Source organism: Myotis lucifugus, unplaced genomic scaffold (genome assembly GCF_000147115.1).
Source record: "Myotis lucifugus unplaced genomic scaffold, Myoluc2.0 scaffold_2, whole genome shotgun sequence".
NCBI lineage: Eukaryota > Metazoa > Chordata > Mammalia > Chiroptera > Vespertilionidae > Myotis > Myotis lucifugus.
This window is the reverse complement of record NW_005871050.1, coordinates 23,177,524-23,202,147: the sequence shown is the minus strand read 5'-3', so window position 1 is coordinate 23,202,147 and position 24,624 is coordinate 23,177,524. Positions and strand designations below refer to the sequence as shown.

Below are 24,624 nucleotides of genomic sequence, written 5' to 3'. Positions count from 1 at the left end.
GTATATAATAGGTGCTCAATAAATGCATCTGTTTCACAGTATGCTCTGCCTACCTTGCACACAGCTTCCTTCATCTGCGCTACCCAAACAGGAAGACTTCTGAAGGGATCTCTGTGAAAGATGATTCTAAATAGCCCCACCTAAGCATCTCTAAAGCCCTGATGCCCGCCTCCCCATGACATATAATTCTTATTATTCAAAAAGTGAACTATTCACATGGAGGAAGCCTAAAAGGCCATTAACTTGGTCTAAACAAGCTTCCAAAGAACATGACATCCATTAAAGAGAAAAATAAAAGAATGAAAGGACAGTTGAAGTACTGAGGAAGAAATGACTAAGAAATTATTTTTAAAAATAATATGAAGTGATATGAAAAAATAGCAAATAAAGTTTCAAACATATAATAGAGAACTGAAATGTATAAATATGTCACAATACATATTTATATACTGTATATGAGGTCCCTAGAACCATAAGAAATGCAAACAATTTACTGTTAATAACACATTCTCTAATTGCTTCCCTTAAAAATCAAATTGCCCTCCCCCACCCCCCGTGGGGCATGTGCCCCACAATGGGAACCACTGGTCTAGACCTAAGTTCAAATTCCAGGTCTTCCACCTAGAAGCTGTGTAACTTTAGGCAAGTTACTTAATCTCTCTGTACTTCAGTTAACTCATCTTTAAAATGGGAATACTAGTACTCTATTTTATAGGGATGTTTCAAGAAGATATACTCATAAAGTTTCTGGCACATAGAAAGTGCTCATTAAAGATTGATTATTATTAAACAGTAGCCTTTCTCTATGGCTCCTCTCTCACTTTCAACCTATATTCTCCATGCTAATATTTTCCCCTCACCTCTTTGTTTTTATAACAAATGACTGGAAAGTGAAAAGCGGAATAAGGCTCCATTCGAAAGCTGCCTGACGGGAGTTGTTATCTTGCAATAATTCATAAGCACCAGGACAGAGATCAGAAATCTTTGCCAAGCATGTCTTCTGGCCCAGTGCATGTGGGTCCATGCTCTGCCCAACCTGCATTTCTACTCCTCCTACCCAGTCCTTCATTTGGCCTTTTAGACAGGTGAGCACAATAGGTTGTACACATACATCTTGGAGACATTGGACTTGTAACTGACAGCTGATTCCATCACATTTCATCATAGCTGGAGAAAGATGTCCTGGGAGACATATTTTAAAACATGAAGTTGCAGGGGAATTTTTTTCCATTATATTTGTCCCCAGCAGTTCTCATCAATTTCAAATTGTGAAGATGTGTTTCAAATAGCAATACGGAAGTCATTTGCCAGTACCAGGCCCTGCCACCTTCTGGAAGAGTGGGAGCTTATTAAAAATGTAGATTGGCCGGGCAGGCGCAGCTCAGTGGCTGAGCATTGACCTATGAAAAAGGAGGTCACCTTTTGATTCCAGGTCCAGGGCACATGCCCAGGTTGCAGACTCGATTCTTAGTGGGGGGCATGAAGGAGGCAGCTGATCAATGATTCTCTCTCATCACTGATGTTTCTCTCTCTCTCTCTCTCTCTCTCTCTCTCTCCCTTCCTCTCTGAAATCAATAAAAAATCTTATATAATAAAAGACTAATATGCAAATTGACCAAATGATAAAATGACCGGTCACTATGATGTGCACTGACCACCAGGGGGCAGATGCTCAATGCAGAAGCTGTCCCCTGGTGGTCAGTGTGCTCCCACAGGGGGAGTGCTGCTCAGCCAGAAGCCAGGCTCATGGCTGGCGAGTGCAGCGGTGGGCCTAAAAGAGGTGAGTCAGACATCTCCTGAGGGCTCCCAGACTGCAAGAGGGCTCAGGCCGGGCTGAGGGACCCCCCTGAGTGCACAAATTTCGTGCACCAGGCCTCTAGTATATTTGTAAATAAATAAATAAATAAATAAATAAATAAAATGTAATCCACAGGTATTTGATTCAGTAACTGCAGCTCAGGAATATACATTTCAAAAGTACCCTAGTAATCTGGTGGTAATCTGGTGGTGTTGCTTGGTGGTTAGAGCATCAGCCCACTTACCAAAGGGTCCTAGGTTCAATCGCATGCGGGAGGCAACCAATTAATGCGTCACTCTCACATTGATGGTTCTCTCTCTCTCTCTCTCTCTCTCTCTCTCTCTCTCTCTCTCTCCCTATCTTCCATCCCTCCTTCCATTCTCTCTAAATAAAACCAATGAAAAAAATATCCTTGGGTGAGGATTAACAAGAACAACCAAAAAAGAAAATGACCACTACAAATATTAGAAGCATGGGGATCTGGTGGCAAAGAAGTTGAAATCCTGGCTCCCACTTCTCTATGTGTCATTGCTCATCCCCAGTTGTACTGCCCTTTGAACCATGTATGCCCTTTGGAGAAGTCTGTCTCAACTGATTATGCTCATCTGGGTACTTCTCTATAGAGGGGAGAGAAAACCCTTTAGAATATGTTACCTTCTTCACTCCCCTACTGCACATGTGCGGGTGACCATTTTGTTTCCCTTCCTCAACTTCTCCCTCCACAAGAATCTCCTTGCATAAAATATACCAAATGCTCTCCCCAAACATAATTGCTATAGTTTGAATTCACTTCTTTGACCAAGCAGAAGCCCAGAGTTGGATACTTTACTCAGCTTTGGGCCTTGTGGCAACCTCAACACCAATACAAACCCTCAGGCGCACAATCTCAAACAGATCTTGGAACCCTACCTGCAGCTACATCCCTGCTGCCCTCAAGGTTCCCTGCAGCCAGCATCACTACTTCCCCATATTGCAGCATCTATGTAACCCCTTCCCAATTGCACATTCTCAATTAGACAAATGCCTAAATTTGGTCTCTGGCCAGGGAAAGCCTCCTCACTAGGTGTAACCATCCCCATTCACAAGAGTAACTTTTGAGAGTGCAGTGATTTTGTTACTTACCCCACCCAATCCATAAATACTTGTCCAAATATGGTTATTAGTACTTTGAATTTACTACCCCAAGCAGAAGCCTAGTATGAGTTAGTTTGCTATTAATTTGCTCAATTTATTGCTCTTGTAGCAACTTCAACTCAAACACAGTGGAAAATTTATATCTACCCTCCAGCTATATCTCAGCTTTCCCTTTCCCGGGGACTCCCCCACTCAAGTCTCCCATGCTTTCAACCTAATATTTTCAGTCAGAGTTATAAGACATTTCAGTGCTGCTAGAGATTTCTAAAGTAGATCAGTGGAGGCTTCACAGAAAAGTTGCATTTGACTTTGCCTTTGAGAGATAGAGGGATATTTATGTACAAGCAGACATAGAAGAAAAGGGAACTCCATTTTAAAAGCAATATTAAAACAAAACTTAGCAGAGGTTCTCAACTTTTTATGTGTGCTGGAATCTGCTGGAGAATCATAAATAACAAATCCAAGACAGTAGTTACCTTTGCTGTGGGGACAAGGGACTATGATGACGGTAGGAAGGAGACTTCAACTGTATTGGTAAAACTCTATTTCTTCCGCTGAGTGGTACATACATCAGAAATATTTCCTACTATCATTTCAAAAATAAATCAGCATGAGAGGTTGTATAAAACGCAGGGTGTCCGGCATCAGTTCTGACTCAGTGGTCTTAGAATGGCCCTAAGCAAGCTGCATTAACAAGCACCCCAGGTAATGCTTAGACAAGTGCTTCATGGACCACTCTGCAAAACACTGTGATAGCATTTTTTTCTCCAAAGGGAAAAAGAAAAATCAGTAGCACTGGTGCATAAAGCCCAGAGCTGAGCATCAGAATCCCTGAACCATATTCTCTGCCCTGCTTCAATTTGTACCTGAGTCTTTGCTAGCAGGTTAACTTCTTTGAAAACATTTTCCCAAACATAAAGCCACTTTTATAATCCTTGTTCAGCCTGGTAAGGATACGTTAAATAATTTCTGGTGAAACTTTGGACGACTTTCCAGGAAATGGTTTTTAGACAAATAGCACCCTTTCCTTGAATCAAGTTCTCAGTGATCTGTTTCCAGTGGCAATTTTCATCTGGCCTGAAGCATGTAGCACAGAATAAAACACGGGTGCTGGTCTGAGTGTATTAAATTGTATCAATAATCTCCAGGGTGGTGGTTCTTACTTGGGTTGGGGAAAGGGAACACAGAATACACATCAGAGTCACTAGGGAGATTTTTCAAAATATGCCTTCCACCTTTTTCTGTGGATATCAGAATGGGAAAGTGTGAAATCCACATCATTTAAGCACTCCAGGTGATTCTGATACATTCTCTACTCTAGAAAGATTCTTGGCCTCCCTCAAGCAACCCGATCCAAGATCTTACACTTTGTCCTGCCAAGAAGTTCCTTATATTTACTTCTCACTTATTTCTTCTTTTTTTAGCTCTTACTGAAGATAGAGGATAATTCACAAGTATCTTGTGTATACATCCACAGGGGAATGTGAATAATGACCCCGTTCTCAGAGGCTGGGGGCCAGCTGGTTGGAAACCTCAGCATCCCCAGGGCTGAAATAATCTCCTGACCAGATGTTTCCTTCACCGGTTGGAGCAGGGCATGAAGGTCCCAGTGGAAGGTTCTTTGGACCCCAGGCTTGTCCAGCTGGATCAGCTGCAGGTGGAGCTAAATGGGCCCCAAGGGCCCCATCAGGTCACCTTGCTGAGCATGACTCAGTCAAGCAGATCTTTATTTCTTCCTGTCTCTCCCACTTCCCACCGCTCATCTCTGTGGGAAGCCGCCAAACTGGGGAATAAGAGTCAAGCAGGGGGAGGAGATAGTTCTTAATGGATACTCCGTCTCTTCAGTGGTTTGGGGTCTGGCAGAGATAAACCAGACCTGAAACAAATTGGCTCCTCCCCCTAATGTATTTCGGTTAATGCACTAGCTGCCGAGAATCAGCCAGGCCTGGAGCAACAAAATCAATTCCCCTCAGTTGAACAACAAGTTTAAACTAAATCCCCCGCAGCTCTTTCTCTTGAGTCAGGCTTGGCTGTCTGCCACTAGTAGAGCCCATCTTTGAGGGGTCAGACCTGAGATCTCTAAAGAGCCTTAGGTAATAGTCATGTGCCAAAGGACTCCTAGAAAATATGATATATCCAAGCAGTTTTCACCATTCCTTCACATCTGATGCCACCTTAACAGGCATAAGTTTCTAAAATATAGGTGGTAATGACTATTAGTTGGTTGGTGTTACAGATATGGAAACTGGAAAATTGGTTATCTGTCCAATATCATTCCCTTGTCCAATATCATCATTCCCTTGTCCAATATAAGGGATAAACCTTATAGCACACCTTGAGTCTTGACTCTTTCCATGAGTACTGTCAAATGGCATTTTATTCTTGAATTTTAAAGACCCTCATCTCAGTGTAAATACTGTGACCATGCTCATATGAGCACGGGTCAATGAGGAATATAGAATGGCAGAATCATATGGAATGAAAAGGGCACTATTTTGACTCCCCCTATATGCACTCCGTCAAAGTTCTTCCCTACTCAGTCCATGAGTGTCTAAATCTCTATTTTACCTACCCACATCTCCCCTCAACAATTTCCTTTGAGTTTCTAGACCTAGGAGGTGGGCCCAACTAAAATAAGTCACATAGAGAACCATAAGGGTTTTGTAAACGTCTCAGCCAAGCCCAAGATAGGATGCAAGCTTGGAGTAGGAGCCATTGTTAATTCTTGGAGTCTGATGGAGGTTATTGCTACTGAACTTCTGATTCCTACAGTTAATACTGCCTCACCCTCTGCCAGAAATTCTTAGAAATGCAAGTGAGGCTAACTTGTCACTCTCAAGTCAGAAGAGAAGTCAGGAAGTTAACACCCTTGATGGAAGCCTGGAAAAAAGGAAAGGATGTGAATGAACCCAGCTCTCATTTGTCCATTTTATTCCAACATTCACTAGACATTGCCTTAGCATGTGTTCATTCTTTCTACAGTTCTTAAAAACCTTCTCTGTGCCTGGCACTGAGGTTGGTCCTAGAGCTATAAATATGAGTTTCAAGGACCACCCCTTACTCTTGACAGGTAAGTGAAAGGTGAACCTGCTTAAGGTTCATTTGTGATATCCAGGGAGCCCCTAAAGGGGATTAAGTCATTGGCTTAGACTAGCTTTAGTAATTAGTTCTATACCATGGTTTTCAAGGGGAAGAAATAAACAATCTAATGACTTGCCAGTGTGGCCTGAAAACCATTAATAGCTATGAGTAAACAAATTCAGAGATAGGGGAGACTAGAATGTTAATTCAAATTTCAAACTTTTGCAATGAGTCTGAGTAAAGAGAGAACCTGAAAACATTACCTTAACTGTGATTCAACAAAAAGAATCGGGTGCTTTTCATAAGCCAGTCAGGAAACCATGATACCTTAGCTCAGGGTTTCTCAACCTTGGCATTACTGACATTTTAAGCCAGTTATTTCTCTGTTGCTGGAAATGGGGAGCTGTCTTATTCTTGTCCACTGTGGGGTATTTAACAGCATTCTTAGCCTTTACCTATTAGACGTCAGTAGCACCCTCTTCAAATTGTGATTACCAGAAATGTCTCAAAAATATTATTAGGTGTCTCAGGGAAAGGAGGTAAAAAAAAAATCAGCCCCAGTTGTGAATCACTTAGCTTATCACTACCATCTCATTCCAAGACCACCTGAACAAGTAATTGGAAAAAAAAGGAAGAAAATTGGGATCTGGGCTATCTTGCTAGTGAACAAATTCAAGGAAAGAAAGGAAGTGAACACAGGAGAGGTCACTGTCATTTGCCCATGGTCACGGGGCAATTTAGTGGAAGAGCCAGAAGTGAGATCCAAATTTCTTGGCTACAGTCACTCACACTGTGTTGCTAATGGATATGAGAATGATAACGAATTAAATAATGATTTCAAAACTTGATGAAAAACAACCCACTTCAACAATAGCTCCTATCAGCACTTTGTCCCAGTGCCTCAACCAGGTGTAAAATATAGCTCACATATTCATACATATATTTGCCTGTGTAAAATTGCTTTTTCACCTTATACAATTCAAATTAAATTTCTCCCACTGCCTTCCTGCAGGTTGCCATTTTGTATTTGGTCTTTCCTAGCCCATTCATACAATTCCAACATCCGTGGTTTACCTTCACTAATTTATAGGGAGTTTGAATGAGGGAAAAGATAAATAGTATAAGACAGGGCCATAAAAAATCTAGATTGACTGTTAATGGCTACCAGACAGGGATAGCCTTATATGTGGGCCAAATAAGCATTTATCTACAGTCTGTTTGGTACCTAACATTTCACTATTAGATGTATTTCTTTGTTGAGGACTTTACATTAAACTCTTATTTGTAATTAGCACTTGTGTGTAGGTGTTTATTAGATCACTGTTCTCTGATATCAGGGCTTTTAAAAATCAAGTGTATTTTGAAGCAGTAATACTAGAATATATGTTGCTGCCCCTGGAAAGTAGACCTGGATAATATTCTTAAGTGGACACCCTGCAGGCAGAAGAAGGTGATAAAAATGGAGGCTAAAAAACACATATCAACTGCCTAATAACCAATTTCACTGTGAATAAAACCTTCATGTACTAGCAGATTACACTTTAGAGCAGCGGTTCTCAATCTGTGGGTCGCGGCCCCTTTGGGGGTCGAACGACCCTTTCACAGGGGTCGCCTAAGACCATCGGAAAACACATATATAATTACATATTGTTTTTGTGATTAATCACTATGCTTTAATTATGTTCAATTTGTAACAATGAAATTGGGGGTCACGACAACATGAGAAACTGTATTAAAGGGTCACGGCATTAAGAAGGTTGAGAACCACTGCTTTAGAGGGTCCTAGAGTATTTTAAATGATTCCTTTTTTGTAGCCTTAGAGATGGAAATAGAGGAGGTAACATTTCTCATTCCCTTTTCTCCCTGCCCCCACAATGATCCCCAACCTACCCAATCCCAGCAACACTGTCTTACCTCCCACGAACTGTGCTGCTCCCATGCAACGTCCCATCATTCTGGAGATAAGCTCCTCCATGCAGCAGCCCAGGACTGCAGTCATGGCCACCAGGAGCAGGAGAGCACAGCCAACACCTGTCACCACTGTGCACATTTGCCAGGCAAGGCTTGGGATGGCACTGAAGCTGGCATAGCGCCCACATTCTTCCACCATGATCAGACTGTGCCCCTCTCCCCGCACCGGGTAGTTGCACCTCCGGAATGTGCTGAATGACACTGGCTTCCCCAGCTGGGATCCAAAGAGCCAGTATGGCAGGAAGTAACTGGTAGAACTGGCCATAGCGGTAACAAGGGACAGGAAGGCCCAGAGGGTCCCCACCAGTGTCAGGCTGCTCCTCATGGTCCCAGGTTTCTCTGCGGGTATGGGGAGATGAGTTAGTTTTGGGTCACAGAATCAAATACAGAAAGTTATCATGTAGGCTCCATCAGTCTATTTTTCATCTGGCTGGCCAGTCCTGTGGCTCATTTATGTGTCACTTGGCTCTTGCTTTTGGATAAAATTATTCTCTCGAGGACCATTTGGGTCCTTATGGGCTTCTGCTTTCCAGCACTTTTTCCATCATTCCTTCCTTCCACCTGATTTAGAGTTCTGTGGTCTCTAGGCTACAATGAAAAAAGACGTAGAACTGAATTAGTGACTTTTCTGCCAACTCAAATGCAGCCTGATCTGACATCTTTTAACTCTTGACATCCAGCATGAAATGAGTGGCCAGAGGGGAGCCTAAATGAAACCCAGGCTGCCCTGAGAGACTCCAGCTTCCAGTTGAATGGCCTTTCTGGCTTGGAGGCCTGGAAGGCGGTGATATCTCAAGAGGGTCAGAAACCAAGTTGTTTTCAGTGAGAGAAGGACGAAGGAAAACAACTCACAGAGCCTGCTGTTAATACAAGGGAGAAGAGGGAAGAAAAGCTCACCATAGAGTTGCAGGATGTGTCCACTTGACCTAGGTAGAATGTCCAATAGTGCCTTCATGTTGGCTTTTCACAGGGATGCATCAGCCAGGTTGAAATGGGTAGAATAAAATAAAGGGCGCCTAATAACACACTCTATGCTTATCACTGAGTAATTCCATTCAGTCATTTTGTCCCAAAATCAAAATGTGAGGCAACTTTCTAACCATTGAGGGTTGTTTAACTCTAGACTGATTACTAAGAAAAGCTACCTCTTCCTTTCCTTAATATAACCAAGAAAGCTTCTCATCTTTTATCAGGTGTCCCCTGCCTGGCAGCAAGAAGATGTAGTTACAGGGACCTTTCAAGGTGTCTTTGGAACAAGTTATCTCAGATTCAAGGTGCTAAGAGTCTTTTTAGATCTAATCTCCTCAGCCCAGCTCACAAATGGCTTTCACAGACCCATCTGTCAAACATCAGCCACTTTCCTCCCAATTCCATTAATCTGTCATTGCTTACTGGCCTGTTTCTCAATTAGGGCAGCCAGAGACCACACTAGATCTTGATGACAGTACTGTGAATGTCTCCAGCAGGTAAATGGTGGAGTATGTTTCAGAAGTTCCTCCATGTTTCATCATTACTGGTTAAAGTTAGAGGTGGTGGAAGAGGGGTTCAAGGATGGAAGACCCAAGGCAAGAAAAGTATAGGAACTGGCCTATGGGTCCAATCTGTGACAGTGAGGAGCAAGCAGCAATTGTACTCAGGGTCTCAGGACTGTTCCCAGTCATAATTTCAACCACCATCATATAGTGCCTGACACAGAGTAGGCACTCCAAGTAATGTTTATTTAATGAAACTTATTTCATAAAAGCATCCAATTTCCAGATTGGCTGGGACCTTAATGAATCACCTAATTCAACCTTCTTGTTTTACATATGAAGGATTATGGCCCAGTAAAGGGGGAAATGATTTCTCCCAAGTCACAGAGTAAGTAGGCAAGCAATAACGCCAGAATAAGAAACCTGATCTGCAAATTTCTGGGCCAGTACTTTTCTACACACACACCCATCACTTACAGATGGAATCACAGAAAGGAAGTGATTTACCCAAGGGTAAAGGGCTAGTGAGATACACAGGCCAGACCACAGCCCAGTTATTTGAGTCTTAGTATAATGTTCTATTTTCACTCCATTGCAATTCCTCTCCTGATACACATGTATTGTGTGCTATGTGTTTTGTGCTGCAAGGGAACAGAGATCATAAATTGCAGGTGCTTAGTTTGGAATGTTAGGCCTTGGGAAGAAAGTGCCCTGAGCTGGGCCCCTGGGAGTGAGGCTTTGTGCCTGAGAATGGGGGGGCGGGGAATGAGAGAAAGATGTGATGAGGGATGGAAAGTCAACAGGAGGAGAAGTGAAACTCGTTATGAGTAATTGCTGCTAGAAAGCAAGTATGCTTGGCCACAATGAGGTAATGCCTCTGCTTGTTATAGTAGAGTTGGTAAGATTATGAAAAATGCAAGCAGCCCTCTGCTGTGGACTCACTTCCTGGTGAAAAAGCCCAGGCCAGAGAATGAGAGGAAACAAGCTGATAAACATCTGCGGCTGCATCATCACAGTCCCTTCCAAGTCCATTATTTCATTCGCTCTGTCCAACAATCTCCTTAGGTTGGTAAGAAAGGTATTAACCCCAATTTACAAATGATCAAATTGAGGATCAGAAAGCTAAGAAACCTTCCTCCATATTCTTCCTCATGACCCCAAAAGTATTACAATTAAACGCTTCTATGATCTCTCATACAGAATTTCAAGAAAAAAAATGTTTAAGGGTGGGAAAAAATTAGAGGGGAAGACAGAGATGGTAAGAAATAGGAAGGCCACTTTCTCTAAGCAGTGTATAAAGCAACAGCACAAGAACATAAGTTGTTCCAAGTTCAGAAATTGTAGTCAAAACTAACCGCATATGTCCTCCATGACTGTGATCACTTGAAGATCAAAAGGCCCAGTATGACAACCAATAGAAGGGCAGAGAACTCAAGGAAGAGAAAGGAACTATATCAGTGAATAGTACTTATACTATACTAGAAATAAAAGGAGGGGTTCTGACATAAGCTTATATCATCTGTGACAAATCAAGCTGTTTAAAAGACTACAATACTATTGATACTTTATGGTATAAAGAAGATGCACACACACACATATACAATGAAATATTATTCAGCAGTAAAAAAAGAAGGAAATCTTGCCATTTGCAACAACATGCACAGACCTTGAGGGTATTATGCTAAGTGAAGTAAGTCAGACAGAGAAAGACAAATACCATATGATTTTACTTATAAAGGGTGTCCCAAAATTCATGCAAGAGGTAATTTTGATAGAAAGCACAGGTTTATAATTAAAAATTGTACATTTTTTATTGATTCATAAAGTATACAGTATAGGGCAGTGACGGCGAACCTATGACACGCGTGTCAGAGGTGACACGCGAACTCATTTTTTTGGTTGATTTTTCTTTGTTAAATGGCATTTAAATATATAAAATAAATATCAAAAATATAAGTCTTTGTTTTACTATGGTTGCAAATATCAAAAAATTTCTATATGTGACACAGCACCAGAGTTAAGTTAGGGTTTTTCAAAATGCTGACACACTGAGCTCAAAAGGTTCGCCATCACTGGTATAGTGTTATGTATGGAATAGCATATCAGGTAAATGGATTATCATGTCGTGATAGCGAGCACCATTAACTGTTATTGCCTGAGCAGCCGCATTTTCAAAGAAGAATGGTCCGATGATGCCTCCAGCCCAAAATCCGCACCAAACAGTGACACGTTGTAGATGCATTTGTTTCTCAACAACCACTCGTGGATTTTCTGAACCCCAAATGTGACAATTTTGTCGATTAACCAAGCCATCAAGATGAAAATGAGCCTCATCGCTGAAGATGATTTTGTTTGAAAAATCAGCATCCACTTGTTGTTGTTCCATAATCCATTTGCGTATGTCCCAACAAAGCTGTGGAGGCCATTTACCCGATATGCTATTCCATACATAACCCTATACTCTATACTTTATGAATCAATAAAAAATTTACAATTTTTAATTATAAACCAGTGTTTTTCCATCAAAATTACTGCTTGCATGAATTTTGGGACACCCTTTATGTACTTAAAAAATGAAAAAGCAAACCAAGACAGAACCAGACTCATAGATATAGAGAAAAAAGTGATGGTTGCCACATGAGTGGGGGTAGGAAGATGGGTGAAATAGGTGAAAGGAAATAAGAAGTACAAATTGCAGTTATAAAATAAGTCATGGGGATGTAATGTACAGCATAGGTAATATAGTCAATAATATCACAATAAGTGTGTACAGTGACAGATGGTTACTAGACATATTGTGGTGATTATAAGACATATAAATGTAGAGTCACTATGTTGTACACCTGAAACTAATATCATATTGTATATCAAAATACTTTAATAAAAATGTTAGAACACTACCAACCACTGTCAACATAATTTTATTTTTTAAATGGTATTTTAAAGCTAAGATTTGGGAAGGCAGAATCACAAAATTCAGTTTAAATTAAATATATTTAGTTTTAGAAAAACTCATTGGCTCTCAAAATTTAAATTAAATATGTTCAACATTAAGAAAAACTCATTGTCCTTATTTCATTTAGGACTAGGATGACCAACCATTCCAGTTTGCCTGGGACTAAGGAGTTTCCTGGGATATGCGACTTTCAGTGATAAAACTAGGAATGTCCCAAACTTGGATGTCCCTCTAGGACTAGAGGGGTGGTGAACCAGCACCGCCCATGGACAGCAGGTTGAAAATCACTGTCACACTTGATTTCCTAATGTTCTCTCTGCAGGATTCAAGCAATACTAGTAAGAGTTAAAAGTGATCACAGAATTAAACAATGGAGGGATAAAGCTTATATATTTTGAATGTAAACCTTTGTGAATCATAGACTTGACCTTATGCAGTCAAGGAAGAGATCCAATGGCTCAGTGTTTTCTGAACACAAAATAAGCCCCAGCCCAGCTTCTTCTATGGCTGGATAGAGAAGCAATGGGCTGTGTGGAGTCTGTGCATGCTCACTGATACCTGTGTCAGATAGGAAAGTGCATTCAGGTAAATGCTTTTAGTTCCTGCATAATCTGCAATGGAGTAACTTCCCTTTGTCCCTCCAAAGCAATCCAAGTTTATTCACAGGAACTAGCTAAGTCTTTGCTCTCACATAAATAAAAATCTCCCTGGCTGGTGTTGCTCAGTGGCTAGAGCCTTGGCCTATGCACCGAAGGGTCTCAGGTTTGATTCCCAGTCAAGGGCATATACTGCGTTGCAGATTCTATCTCAGGCCACAGTTAGGGTGCATGGGGGAGGCAACCAATTGATCTGTCTCTCTCACATCAGTGTTTCTCTGTCTCTCTCTATCTCCCTTCCACCCTCCTTACCACTCTCTCTAAAAATCAATGGGAAAAATATCCCCAGGAGAGGATTAACCCAAAAAAATAATTTTAAAAATCACAAATAATTCTATGCTTCTTTATATCTTTATTCTTCTTGTATATTTCATGTATGCAATAGCTTTGTTTCCATGTCCTAGAATGTCTAGCTACACTGGATTTCAGAAATCAGGAATTCACAATGTGGTTATGCTAATTGGCCCAGTAACAAGGTATTAATAGATTTGTTATTGACCCTCTCTCTTTGGTGTTACATGGTCCCTCATATATTAGTTTGTTCATCACCTAAATGGGTTACATTCCTGTTTCTGAGAGTGGTTATATGAGAAGCAGTGAGAGTGGCCAGAAAGTTGTAACAACCAGGGTGAAAGCATAAAATCTGTTCCGAATTTACTATTCTTACTAAAGACTACTGTTCACTACTTTGGAGATACGGTAGTTATTCTAACACAGATCATGGGTAGAGATCACTTCAAACTATATGAGTCAGGAAACCCACCTAACCTGTTTATGTCAAATGGTTGCTTTTAAAGAACTCTAAAGAAAAAGACTACATTTTTTTCTCAGAAGCTTAACAATTCTCACTGTCAAGAATTATTTATGTCTCGTTTTAAACATTTTCTGCTGAAATTTATGACAATTCCTTTGGTCAGGTCCTCAGAGGGAATGGAGAACAGGTTGGCCACTGTCCTCCAGATGAGAGCCCTTCATCAAGTATGATTGCTGTAGCTTACTGTTGGCACTTTTCCCCAAAAATGAGTATTCTAACTCTCCCTGCGGTGACTCATTGCCCAGTCTTTAATCATTTGTTCTTACCTCTGCACTCTTGTGTGTACCTACTCACTGTGGGCACTTATTTAGTATCAGTAAAACCGGAAGCATTGCTCTTATATTTTTCTTGGTGGAGAAAAACAAATCATTCCTCTACCTAGCCTCCTCCCCAGTCCCCACAGAAGACTAAAAATCCTTTTGTTCCCACTTGAGCTTGCCATACAACTTCTGAGTTAAAGAAAGCAATACCTTACCAAGGGCCCAGGCAAAACAGCCAGCAAATTAATGACCAGAACATGAAGTGGTCAGAAAGGGAGTCTCTGATATGCAGCTGCTGAGGAAAACATGGCTGTAAGACTGCTGGTTCAGACTGGTCTGCAAGGAGCCGCTTTGTTGTCACTGATTTTGGCAAAGAAGTATGAACAGGCCTTTCTACTCACGCCCCCAGATAGTATGCATTGCCTACGTGCCAACCCTGTTACAAATACTCAGTGTTGAGACTTCCCTAGGAAATGAGCAAGATAAACAGGCATATGTTTCCAGTGCACAAATAGAGTCCTGTTCCAGAAAAATGTCTTTGCCCAATGTGCCTCCTTGTGTCAAGTTGGGTATATAAGTAGCCTGTTTCAGACACAACCTCAAACGGGATCTATTTCTACTTCCCAATAATTTCTCCCTTCACTTACTGCCACCAAAGTCCCTTGGAAGTTTCTCCTTCTCTGTGTATCTTCACAAAGAGAGTTGCCTCAGGTTCTGCTATGCCTGAAATCATATCATGATGTAGCTACATCAAAGGCTTTATTTCCCATTTATATATCCACAACTTGAAGAACACCTCACTTTTTTCAAGCTTTTTTGAGGTATAATTGCTATATGAAAAATATGTACATATTTAAAATATACATCTCAATGAGTTTAGACATATGCCTATATCTATAAAACCATGAACACAATTAAGGCACTAAACATATTCATAACCTTCAAAAAGTCCTGTGTGTGTGTGTGTGTGTGTGTGTGTGTGTGTGTGTGTATTAAGAGCACTTAACATAAAATCTATCCTCTTAACGTATTTTAAAGTACACAACACTGTATTATTAACTATAGACACAAAGTTGAACAGAAGATCTCTAGAATTTATTCAATGGCCTAACTAAAACTTTGCACCCATTGAGCAACAATTCCTCATTTTCCCCTCCACCAAACCCCTGGCAACCATCATTCTACTATTCTCTGCTTAAGAAGACCTCACTTTTAATTAAAGCCTTATCTTTCAAATTCCTCAGCTTTCATACTTGCTATCCTCTTTCTAAGCTTTCTCCTTCCTTCTTTCATTTTTTCCTAGGGTATAAAGACTAGCAAAACTAACTGTGTTGGACTTGTTTATTTCTTTATTTTCATATTTTCATCCTGAGGTGGGGATGATCACAAGCAGTTAAGGCATTAGAAGACAAGAAGCGAGAGAGTAAGTAGAGAGAGAGGACCATCGAGTCATTGACAACCTAGAAGGTCAATTGTAAACAATCAAGTTGGCCATGCAGAGATGAAGAGAGTCCATAACACAATGGAATACTACGCTGCGGTAAAAAGAAGGAATTCTTACCATTTGCAACAGCATGGATGGAACTGGAGAGCATTATGCTAAGTGAAATAAGCCAGTCAGAGAAAGATAAATATGACATGATCTCACTCATTTATGGAATACAATGAACAACATAAACTGATGAACAAAAACAGATCCAGAGACAGAGAAGCATCAATCAGACCATCAAACCTTAGAGGGAAGATAGAGGAGGGTGGGGGTAAGAGGGAGAGTTCAACCAAAGGATTTGTATGCATACATATAAGTCTAACCAATGGACACAGACAACAGGGGGGTGAGGGCATGAGTGGGGGGTGGGGGGTAATGGGGGGATAAGGACACATATGTAATACCTTAATAAATAAAGAAAAACACACACAAAATTTAATGAAAGCACTTGACAATTTTACTTTAAAAAAAAACACAGAAAAAACCCCTCCAGCTTGGCCAGCATGGATCAGTGGTTGAGCGTCAACCTATGAACCAGGAGGTTAAGGTTTGATTCCTGGTCAGGGCACATGCCTGGGTTTCTGGCTGGCTCCCCAGTGGTGGGTGTGCAGGAGGCAGCCAATCAATGATTCTCTCTCATCATTGATGTTTCTATCTCTCTCTCCCTCTCCCTTCCTCTCTAAACACAACAAAAATATTTTTTTTAAATAAGAAAGATCCTCCATATCAGGTCCTGAGCTATTCTCTTGCTCTAGAGTCTGAGGTTAGAAAAGTAGGGATTAGAATGATGTCTCTAAATTTCATATGACCTTCTCCCTTCCATGAAAAAAAAAATGCTGTTCATTGAGCTTCTGCTTTGGAAAGTAGGATGCCAATTGGAGATCTTCTTCGCAGTTATTACTCTGGATTGACAGGTACCACTATCTTCAGTGCTTAATTGATTGGCTAGGAGTGTCATACCCTATACAAGTTAGAAACTATTCCTACAGGCCTACTTTGGCAAGACATTGTTAAGCACTATCAGCAATGAGCTAACTGGTAAACCATCTACTCACTTGTTTAAGCTCTAGCCCCAGCTCTGCTATTGTTGGCCCAGTAGTCCCTCTAACCATGGCCTCAACTGGGAATAAAATGCCATCACAGTTCACCACCTCCATTCAGTGAACCTGGACAGTGTAGGAAGAAGGTGAGCTAAATGCTTCTCTGACCACTTCAGCAGACATGAGAGGCAGCATGGCATATTGACTGTTTCTCAGAATGGGGCTCTAGACTCTCTGCACCAGAATCACTTTGAATGCTTATTCAAAATGCAGAGTATTACATTCCTTCTCATATTCACTAAATTAGAACTTACGGGATTTGCATTTTTTTAATCCTCAATTGATTCTGATGGGAACTAATGATTGAGAAATACTGTTTTAGTGGAAAAGAGCCAAGAGTTTGGAATCAGATCTGGTAGAGTCCTGAGGTCTGTCCCTTATAGGTTCTATGAACTTGAGAGGATCACTTAAAACCTCTGAGGTTCAGTTTCCTCTATAAAATGGAGATAATAGAATGTAAAGTTAGAGTGAAGTAATATCTATGGTCAACCTAACACTAGGATAGCTGTCAATTCTCCCCCCTACCAGAGAAGACTCCATTTCCCATAAGTATCAGAGAAGACTTGAGGTCATCTAAGAAGTAGAACATCACTCCCCTCCCCATCTGTTTCCCCAAACACTAAGTGATTTCTCCTCACTCCTAGTCTTCGTTTTGCTTTTAGTTTTTTACCACAAAATGGAAACACTTGGCCCAGTGTTCTTCAAGAATGGATTTATAGTTAAACTATCTCAGGTTTTCTGGAAGTCATCATGCTTGGCACATAGTTAAGAACTCACAAATATTTACTGAGTGAATGCATTCTTTTATTTCTAGCCTCAACTGATTTCAACATCTGCATTTCAGTTTAACGCCATTACCCCATTTCAGTCTCATAGCCCCAGTTTAGGCAAGTCTAAGAGATCAACCCCAGCACATCAGCAAACCAGATCCGCTTTTACTTCCACAGACAAGTCAGAACAAAATCCCTCTGTCCACTCCCAGAGACATGCACTTCCTCTCCTCAAGTTACCAATTCTTCTGGGGAAACCAACTAGCATTTAACCCTTAGGTCCTCAAACCACGTCAATATGAAATAGGAACCCAGCCCTGATTCCGTTTAGCCTCTGTGCAAACAACAAACTATGTGGAAGGAAAAATGTACCAGGCTGCCTTTGGGAAGAAACAGCTTCTCTGAGCTGTGAGATGAAAGGACGGGAAGCCTGGGAAAGGAAGGGGAGGAGGAGGCTGAGCAAGGGGAGAGCAAAGCAGTTTTTATCCAGCTGTTTCAATTGCATTTGGCCCAAGCTGCAAATTTACCTTCTGGCCACGAAGGCTGATTGACTTGTTTCCTCTCTTCAAACTCAGATCTGAGAAACAACTTCTCCTTACAGCTTGTCAGAAGGGGATGGGAATCCCAGCTGCTCTTTGCAGGGTTGCCTGAAAACCCTGCTTTACCTTTGGGAGAGAGGGGCGGAGTCCAACCTAATGGGAATTAACTCCAAACACGCTGGAGGCTTCAATCCAGCCTGAGACATGCAGGCACTTGATTTGGCTTAACAAGCAATGAGTCCCCCCACCCCCATCCTCACAGCTGCCAAGTCAGCTGTGTGTGTGTGCGTGTGTGTGTGTGTGTGTGTGTGTGTGCGCGCGCGCGTGTACAGGAGTGCCCACATAACTGTCTCACTTCTGCATCTGCTGCCCGAATGCCTGCTGAGGAATAGTGGTTCTCCCTAACTTTCCCCCAAAGCCCTAAACTATCTCCACTATACATATTGGGTAGCAGATATATGTGCATGGAAACGACTCAGAAAACACATGCCTGAACTGAGTAAAACAGAATAACCTCTTTTCCCAAAATAATTTCCACTGTCTAATGGGTAAGACACTCCAACAGAGAAATCTATGGCTCCAAAATGTAACAAGTTCACATTTAAGAAACCAAAAATCACACACTGAGAAGGCTTAATAATACATTTTTTAAAAAATAGCAGTACTGCCAAAAGGCAGTGTCTAAATTATCCCAAAACATCAATAACTGCTTTAGTGCTTGGGAAAGGAGCTGAGAGGTCTAGAGATTAATGGAGTTTTGCCTGACACTCTGCTCCAATGTAATGTCATCTCTCCCACCTATGAATGTCCCTGACACTCCATATTTATTTTGGGAAACTTATCACTTTCTACCTTATACTAGTATTCGTGGGGGGGGGGGGGATCAGGTGCGTTTTTTTGTTTGTTTGCATATGTGTCTCATTTCCTGGATACCTTGTGAACAGATAATTTTGCTGAACAAAATGAGTTGGAAGGATGAAGGGCAACTAGGTTAACTTAAGACAACATACTAGATTGATCCAAAGTAACTTTGCTTCTATAATGGCCCACTTCCTTTCCCAGAATGCTATAAAGGTTATCAGGCCTGTTTTCCAGAATTTTGTGGCAATACTTTAAAATGTGAACTAGCAGTTTAACACCTTCATTGTACCCTGATTGTTTTATGAGTTAATGTTTCCTCTCAAGCAAGCATCCTGTCTTTTATCCGTGATATAGCCTTATATCCATGCATGCGTACATTTGTCTGTCTTGCTATTATTGATCATCAGTTTTTAAGCACTTTTTTCTTTCCCTACACACTGATAAACCACATTCCCATCTGTGATAATGGCTTACTACGACAGTTTTTTGGGGGGAGTGAGAGAGGACTCCTTAAGTGGAATGTCAGACTTTTGACAGTGTAATCTCCTGAGATAACTTTATAATTTCTCAGTCGGTGTACCCTTAAGAATCACTGCTTCAGATATAGGGCTATGTAAAGAGAAATGCCAAACCCTCTCTCAGTAAAAATAAGTCAATATTAGAGGAAACCAAGATGGTGGCATAGGTAAACAGCTGAAATTGCTGCCTTGTACAACCACTTCAAAAATACAACTAAAAGACAAAACGGACATCACCCAGAACCACAGGAAGGCTGGCTGAGTGGAAATTCTACAACTAGAAGGAAAGAGAAAAGCACACTGAGACTCAGAGGAGGTGCAGATGGAAAGTGCAGAGTTATGGATGCGCACGCAGAAAGGGCTGGCAATTAAGGACACGGTTGTCTTTTTCAATCAGGAGGGAGACAAAAGCTCCCAACCACTCTGAACTCCAGTTCCAGGCGAGTCTCTGGGGACCCAGACTCATACGGGGAGAAACTGGTCTGTCTGGCATTGGGCAGATCTCTAGGGCGGCTTTCTCTCAGAGGTGCTTGCAGCAATTACCGTGGGACACTGAGAACCGGGGCCTCTTAGGGCAGGGTTGAGGATCAGCCATAGCTGTTTGCTCCACCCTGTTCATTCCCTGAGACCCTGCCCCACCCAAGCTGCGTGCAGAGGCTTTTGCATATGAATGGCCTGGCCCTTTGCAATCTAAAATTACCTAACAAACTGCAGCTAGGTCAGAGAGACCCAGAACATCCAATAGAAGGCCCAAGGCCCCACAGCAGCTTGCATTGCTTCACAGCGGGGCCTCATCTGGGCACCTCCAAACCCCCAAAAAAGAAGAGGAATCTGCAGATCTCTCTGTAGCTCCTGCTGGGTAGCCTCAGGCAGAGGCTAAATTAGCATCTCCTTTGAGATCCAAGAGCCAGTGTACCCAGTGGTCAGAGTGGGACCATCCAGATTACGACTCCTCAGATCCATAAGGGACACACTCAGGGGGCAGACTCAGTGAGCACCAAAGCCCCACTAAAGCAAGTCTTGCCCCATAAGGGTGTCTCCAGCACAGAAGTTCTCCCACCATAGACACAGCTGATTCTCACAGCCAATTGGCCTGGAGGTCACTTCCTCCCAGTGATAACTACAACAATCAAGGCTTAACTACAACAAGACTGTGCACAAAGCCCACAAAGGGGTGCACCAAGACTGTCCACCTCAGGTAATTGGGGAGGCTGAGCCACTGGGCCCTATAGGACACTTAGCACAGAAAGCCACTCTATGAACACAGGGAAGCAGCCAAAATGCGGAGACAAAGAAACAGGTCACAAATGACAGAAATGGAGGAAAGCAAACTACTAGATAAAGAGTTCAAAACTATGGTTATAAGGTTTTTCAAGAATTTTCTAGAAACTGCCGATAAATTTAGGGAGACCCTCGATAAATCTAGTGAGACCCTCGAGGATATGAAAAAGGGCCAACTAGAAATTAAGCATACACTGACTGAAATAAAGAATATTATACAGACTCCCAACAGCAGACTAGAGGATTGCAAGAATCAAGTCAAAGATTTGAAATACGAAGAAGCAAAAAACACCCAACCAGAAAAACAAAAAGAAAAAAGAATAAAAAAATATGAAGATATTGTAAGGAGCCTCTGGGACAACTTCAAGTGTACCAACATCCGAATTATGGGGGTGCCAGAAGAAGAGAGAGAGCAAGATATTGAAAACCTATTTGAAAAAATAATGACAGAACACTTCTCCTACCTGGTGAAAGAAATAGACTTACAAGTCCAGGAAGCGCAGAGAACCCCAAACAAAAGGAATCCAAAGAGGACCACACCAAGACACATCATAATTAAAATGCCAAGAGCAAAAGACAAAGAGAGAATCTTAAAAGCAGCAAGAGAAAAACAGTCAGTTACCTACAAGGGAGTACCCATAAGATTGTCAGCTGATTTCTCAACAGAAACTTTGCAGGCCAGAAGGGAGTGGCAAGAAATATTCAAAGTGATGAATACCAAGAACTTACAACCAAGATTACTTTACCCAGCAAAGCTATCATTCAGAATTGAAGGTCAGATAAAGAGCTTCACAGATAAGAAAAAGCTAAAGGAGTTAATCACCACCAAACCAATATTATATGAAATGCTGAAAGGTATCCTTTAAGAAGAGGAAGAAGAAAAAGGTAAAGATACAAATTATGAACAACAAATACATATCTATCAACAAGTGAATCTAAAAATCAAGTGAATAAAAAATCTGATGAACAAAATAAACTGGTGAATATAATAGAATCAGGGGCATAGAAAGGGAGTGGACTGACAATTCTCGGGGGGGAAGCGGTGTGGGGGGTGCAGGAAGCGACTAGACAAAAATTGTACACCTATGGATGAGGACAGTGGGGGGGGGTAAGGGCAGAGGGTGGGGTGGGAACCGGGTGGAGGGGAGCTATGGGGGGAAAAAAGAGGAGCGACTGTAATAATCTGAACCGTAAAGATTTAATTAAAAAAATAAGTCTATATTAACATATGAATAATAACTGTGTGTGAAATATGGCTAAATTTTTTGACATAAGAAAATAGTTGCTTCCACTTTATGCAAAAGTAAATATTGTCCTTTGCTTAGTGGCTGCCCTTGTCATTTGGGAAACTGATTACTATTTGCAGATCTAAGAAAAGCTAAATTTTACTTGCCATTTTTTATCTTCTATTCCATATGCCTCCAGTTACCTTAAGTTGAATAATATGGAAACTTAAATGTATACTAAATAATCATAAAATTTATTGGGTAAAGTTTTGTTTTCTGTTCTTAATATAATGGATGATCATTCTCTCAGAAAAAAAATTGCTTGCATCTTGTGGCTCTTGGTATTTTTTCACATAAAAATACTCTTCAGTCCTGCATACAAAAGAGCATGTGGGAAAGATTGAGAACTGAACACTTCTTGTAATTTATGTAAGGAATTAATGGGATAATATATAATATTTATAATAATGTTTAAATGGGTATTGGTCATGGACCTAGGGAATACCACATTTCTGTCTTTGATCTGCCTTGAATAAGAGATCCTGCAAAGACAAGATATTGTGACAGGTGATTCTAATACATATGCCCACCCCCACCCTTAGTTCACAAAACACTGGTCTATACAATAGAATTTCCCAAGCAAATGACCCAGTGATCCCACTTCTAGGAATATATCCTCAGAATCCTGAAACACCAATCAGAAAGAATGTATGCACCCCTATGTTCATAGCAGAGTCATTTACAGTAGCCAAGATCTGGAAATAGCCCAAGTGCCCATCAGTAGACAAATGGCTAAAAAAAGATATAGTACATGTAACCATGGAATACTATGTGGCTGCAAAAAAGATGTCTCCCTTACCCTCTCAGACAGCATGGGGGGACCTGGAGAGTATTATACTAGGCAAAATAAGCCAGTCAGAGAAAGACAAGTATCACATGATCTCACTCATATGTGGAATATAATGAACAAAATAAACTGCCAAACTGACAAACAAAAGAGAACCAGAGGCATGGATACAGGGAATAAACCGACAGGCCTCAGAGGGGAGGGACATGGAGGAGACTGGATGAAAGAAAGAGTGAAGGGATTAGCCATAGAACATATATGCATAGCCCATGGACACAGACAATAGTGTGGTAAAGGCCAGGGGAGGGGGGACAGGGGCTGGGTGGAAGAGGGCAAAGGGGGAGGAATGGGGGACATCTGTAATACTGTCAACAATAAAAAAAATCACTTCAGGTGTTTAGGACAGGAACCTGGGATCTAGTCAACTTGTTCATGTCATTTTTAAAAATGTGATGCTGGTTGTGTAACAAATTACCCCTAATTTAAGAGCTTAAAACAGTAATCATTTATCCTCTCCCACAGTGAAAACAAAATTAAACTTAAAAAATAAGAAGATAGTAAGAAGATAGTAGCAAAACACAGACAACAGTGTGGTGATGGCCCGGGGGGGGGCGAAGTTGGAAAAAGGGGGAGGAAAATGGGGGGACATCTTGTAATAGTGTCAACATAAAAACAAAGTAAAAAAAATCAACATTCCCACTACATTTCACAGTCTAGACAAGGGATTAGCTATGCAGCAACTCCAATAGGCTGCCTATTTTTGTAGTTTTATTGGCACAAAGCAACAATTTATTAATTTGCGTATCATCTATGGTTGTTTTCATGCTACGACTGTAGAGTTGAGTAGCTGTGGCAAAGATCTTATGAGCCATGAACTCTATAATATTTACTATGTGGCTTTCTACAGAAAAAAAATAAAGCTGACCACTGGTTTAGACCCACACCAATAGAGTATAGTAGAGACATTATGTTAATTGTTAGAAGAAATGGTTTGAAAAATAAGAGAGGAGTGAAATAAGAATACACACTGCTTGATTTCAGCTTTGTTAGTGTGCCAGTCAACCCTCACCATTCTTTAGAATCTGTAAAGGTAATGCACTATCAATTAATATAAGCCAAATATTTGGTTAACTTATGAAAATGTATTTCTCTGCTAACTCTCCTTTAAGCCTGTGTTTATGTTGTTCTCTTGTATACCCTAAGTTTTTTACTGAAAACTTTACTAAGATATAAATCACATACCATATGATACACCCTTTAAAAATATAGAACATTGTGGTCTGTTTTGCATATATTCACAAATTTGTGCAACCCACCACCAATATCTAATTCAAGAACATTTTTTATCACCTCCAACACAAACCCCATCTTGTTAGCATAGACTTTAAGTTATTGCTTTCTCTTTTGTCAGAGCTGCTTCTTCTTTGGGGGCTACTTGGGTCTTTTGTTTTTGTTATTGCTGTTTTGATTTTTTAAATACAATTTCACAGAGGGAAGGCGGGGGGGGGTGGGGAAGAGATCAACCATGAACTTTTATGCATATATGCATAACCCTTGGACACAGACAATGGAGTGGTGAAGGCCCGGGGGGGGGGGGGGGGGGGGAGGAAAAAGCTGGGAAAAAGGTAAAAGGGGGGGGAAAGGAAAAACCATTAAGGGCTTACAAAAATTTCTTCCTTAAGGTTTAAGGAAAAAAAAAAAAACAATTTCTTATTACTTTGGGGGGTGTCCTCCCTCCGGCCTCTGAAAAAGGGGGGCATTTATTTTTTTAAATTTTTTCAAGAGCCCCATTGCCCCTTGAATTTTGAAAGGTTGGAAAAAAAAGCTTAAAAATGAAAACCCCAAAAACCC

The 24,624-nt window shown here is 41.0% G+C and overlaps 1 protein-coding gene across 2 annotated transcripts in view; it reads right to left on the bottom strand.

Moving 5' to 3' along the window:
• LHFPL1 (LHFPL tetraspan subfamily member 1) overlaps positions 1–18,366 on the bottom strand; it is a 62,184-nt gene extending 43,818 nt beyond the window's left edge. Inside the window, exons 1-2 of one of the 2 annotated variants that reach the window (XM_006082213.3) lie at positions 18,029–18,366; positions 7,928–8,323 (exon numbers count right to left, since the gene is read on the bottom strand). In XM_006082213.3, coding sequence (XP_006082275.1) covers positions 7,928–8,309 — 382 coding nt within the window. In that variant the 5' untranslated portion in view covers positions 8,310–8,323; positions 18,029–18,366. Of the gene's footprint in view, positions 1–7,927; positions 8,339–18,028 lie in introns of those variants that run through there. The other variant, XM_023756744.1, reaches the window with a different exon arrangement.
• Between the last annotated feature and the right edge of the window lie 6,258 nt (positions 18,367–24,624).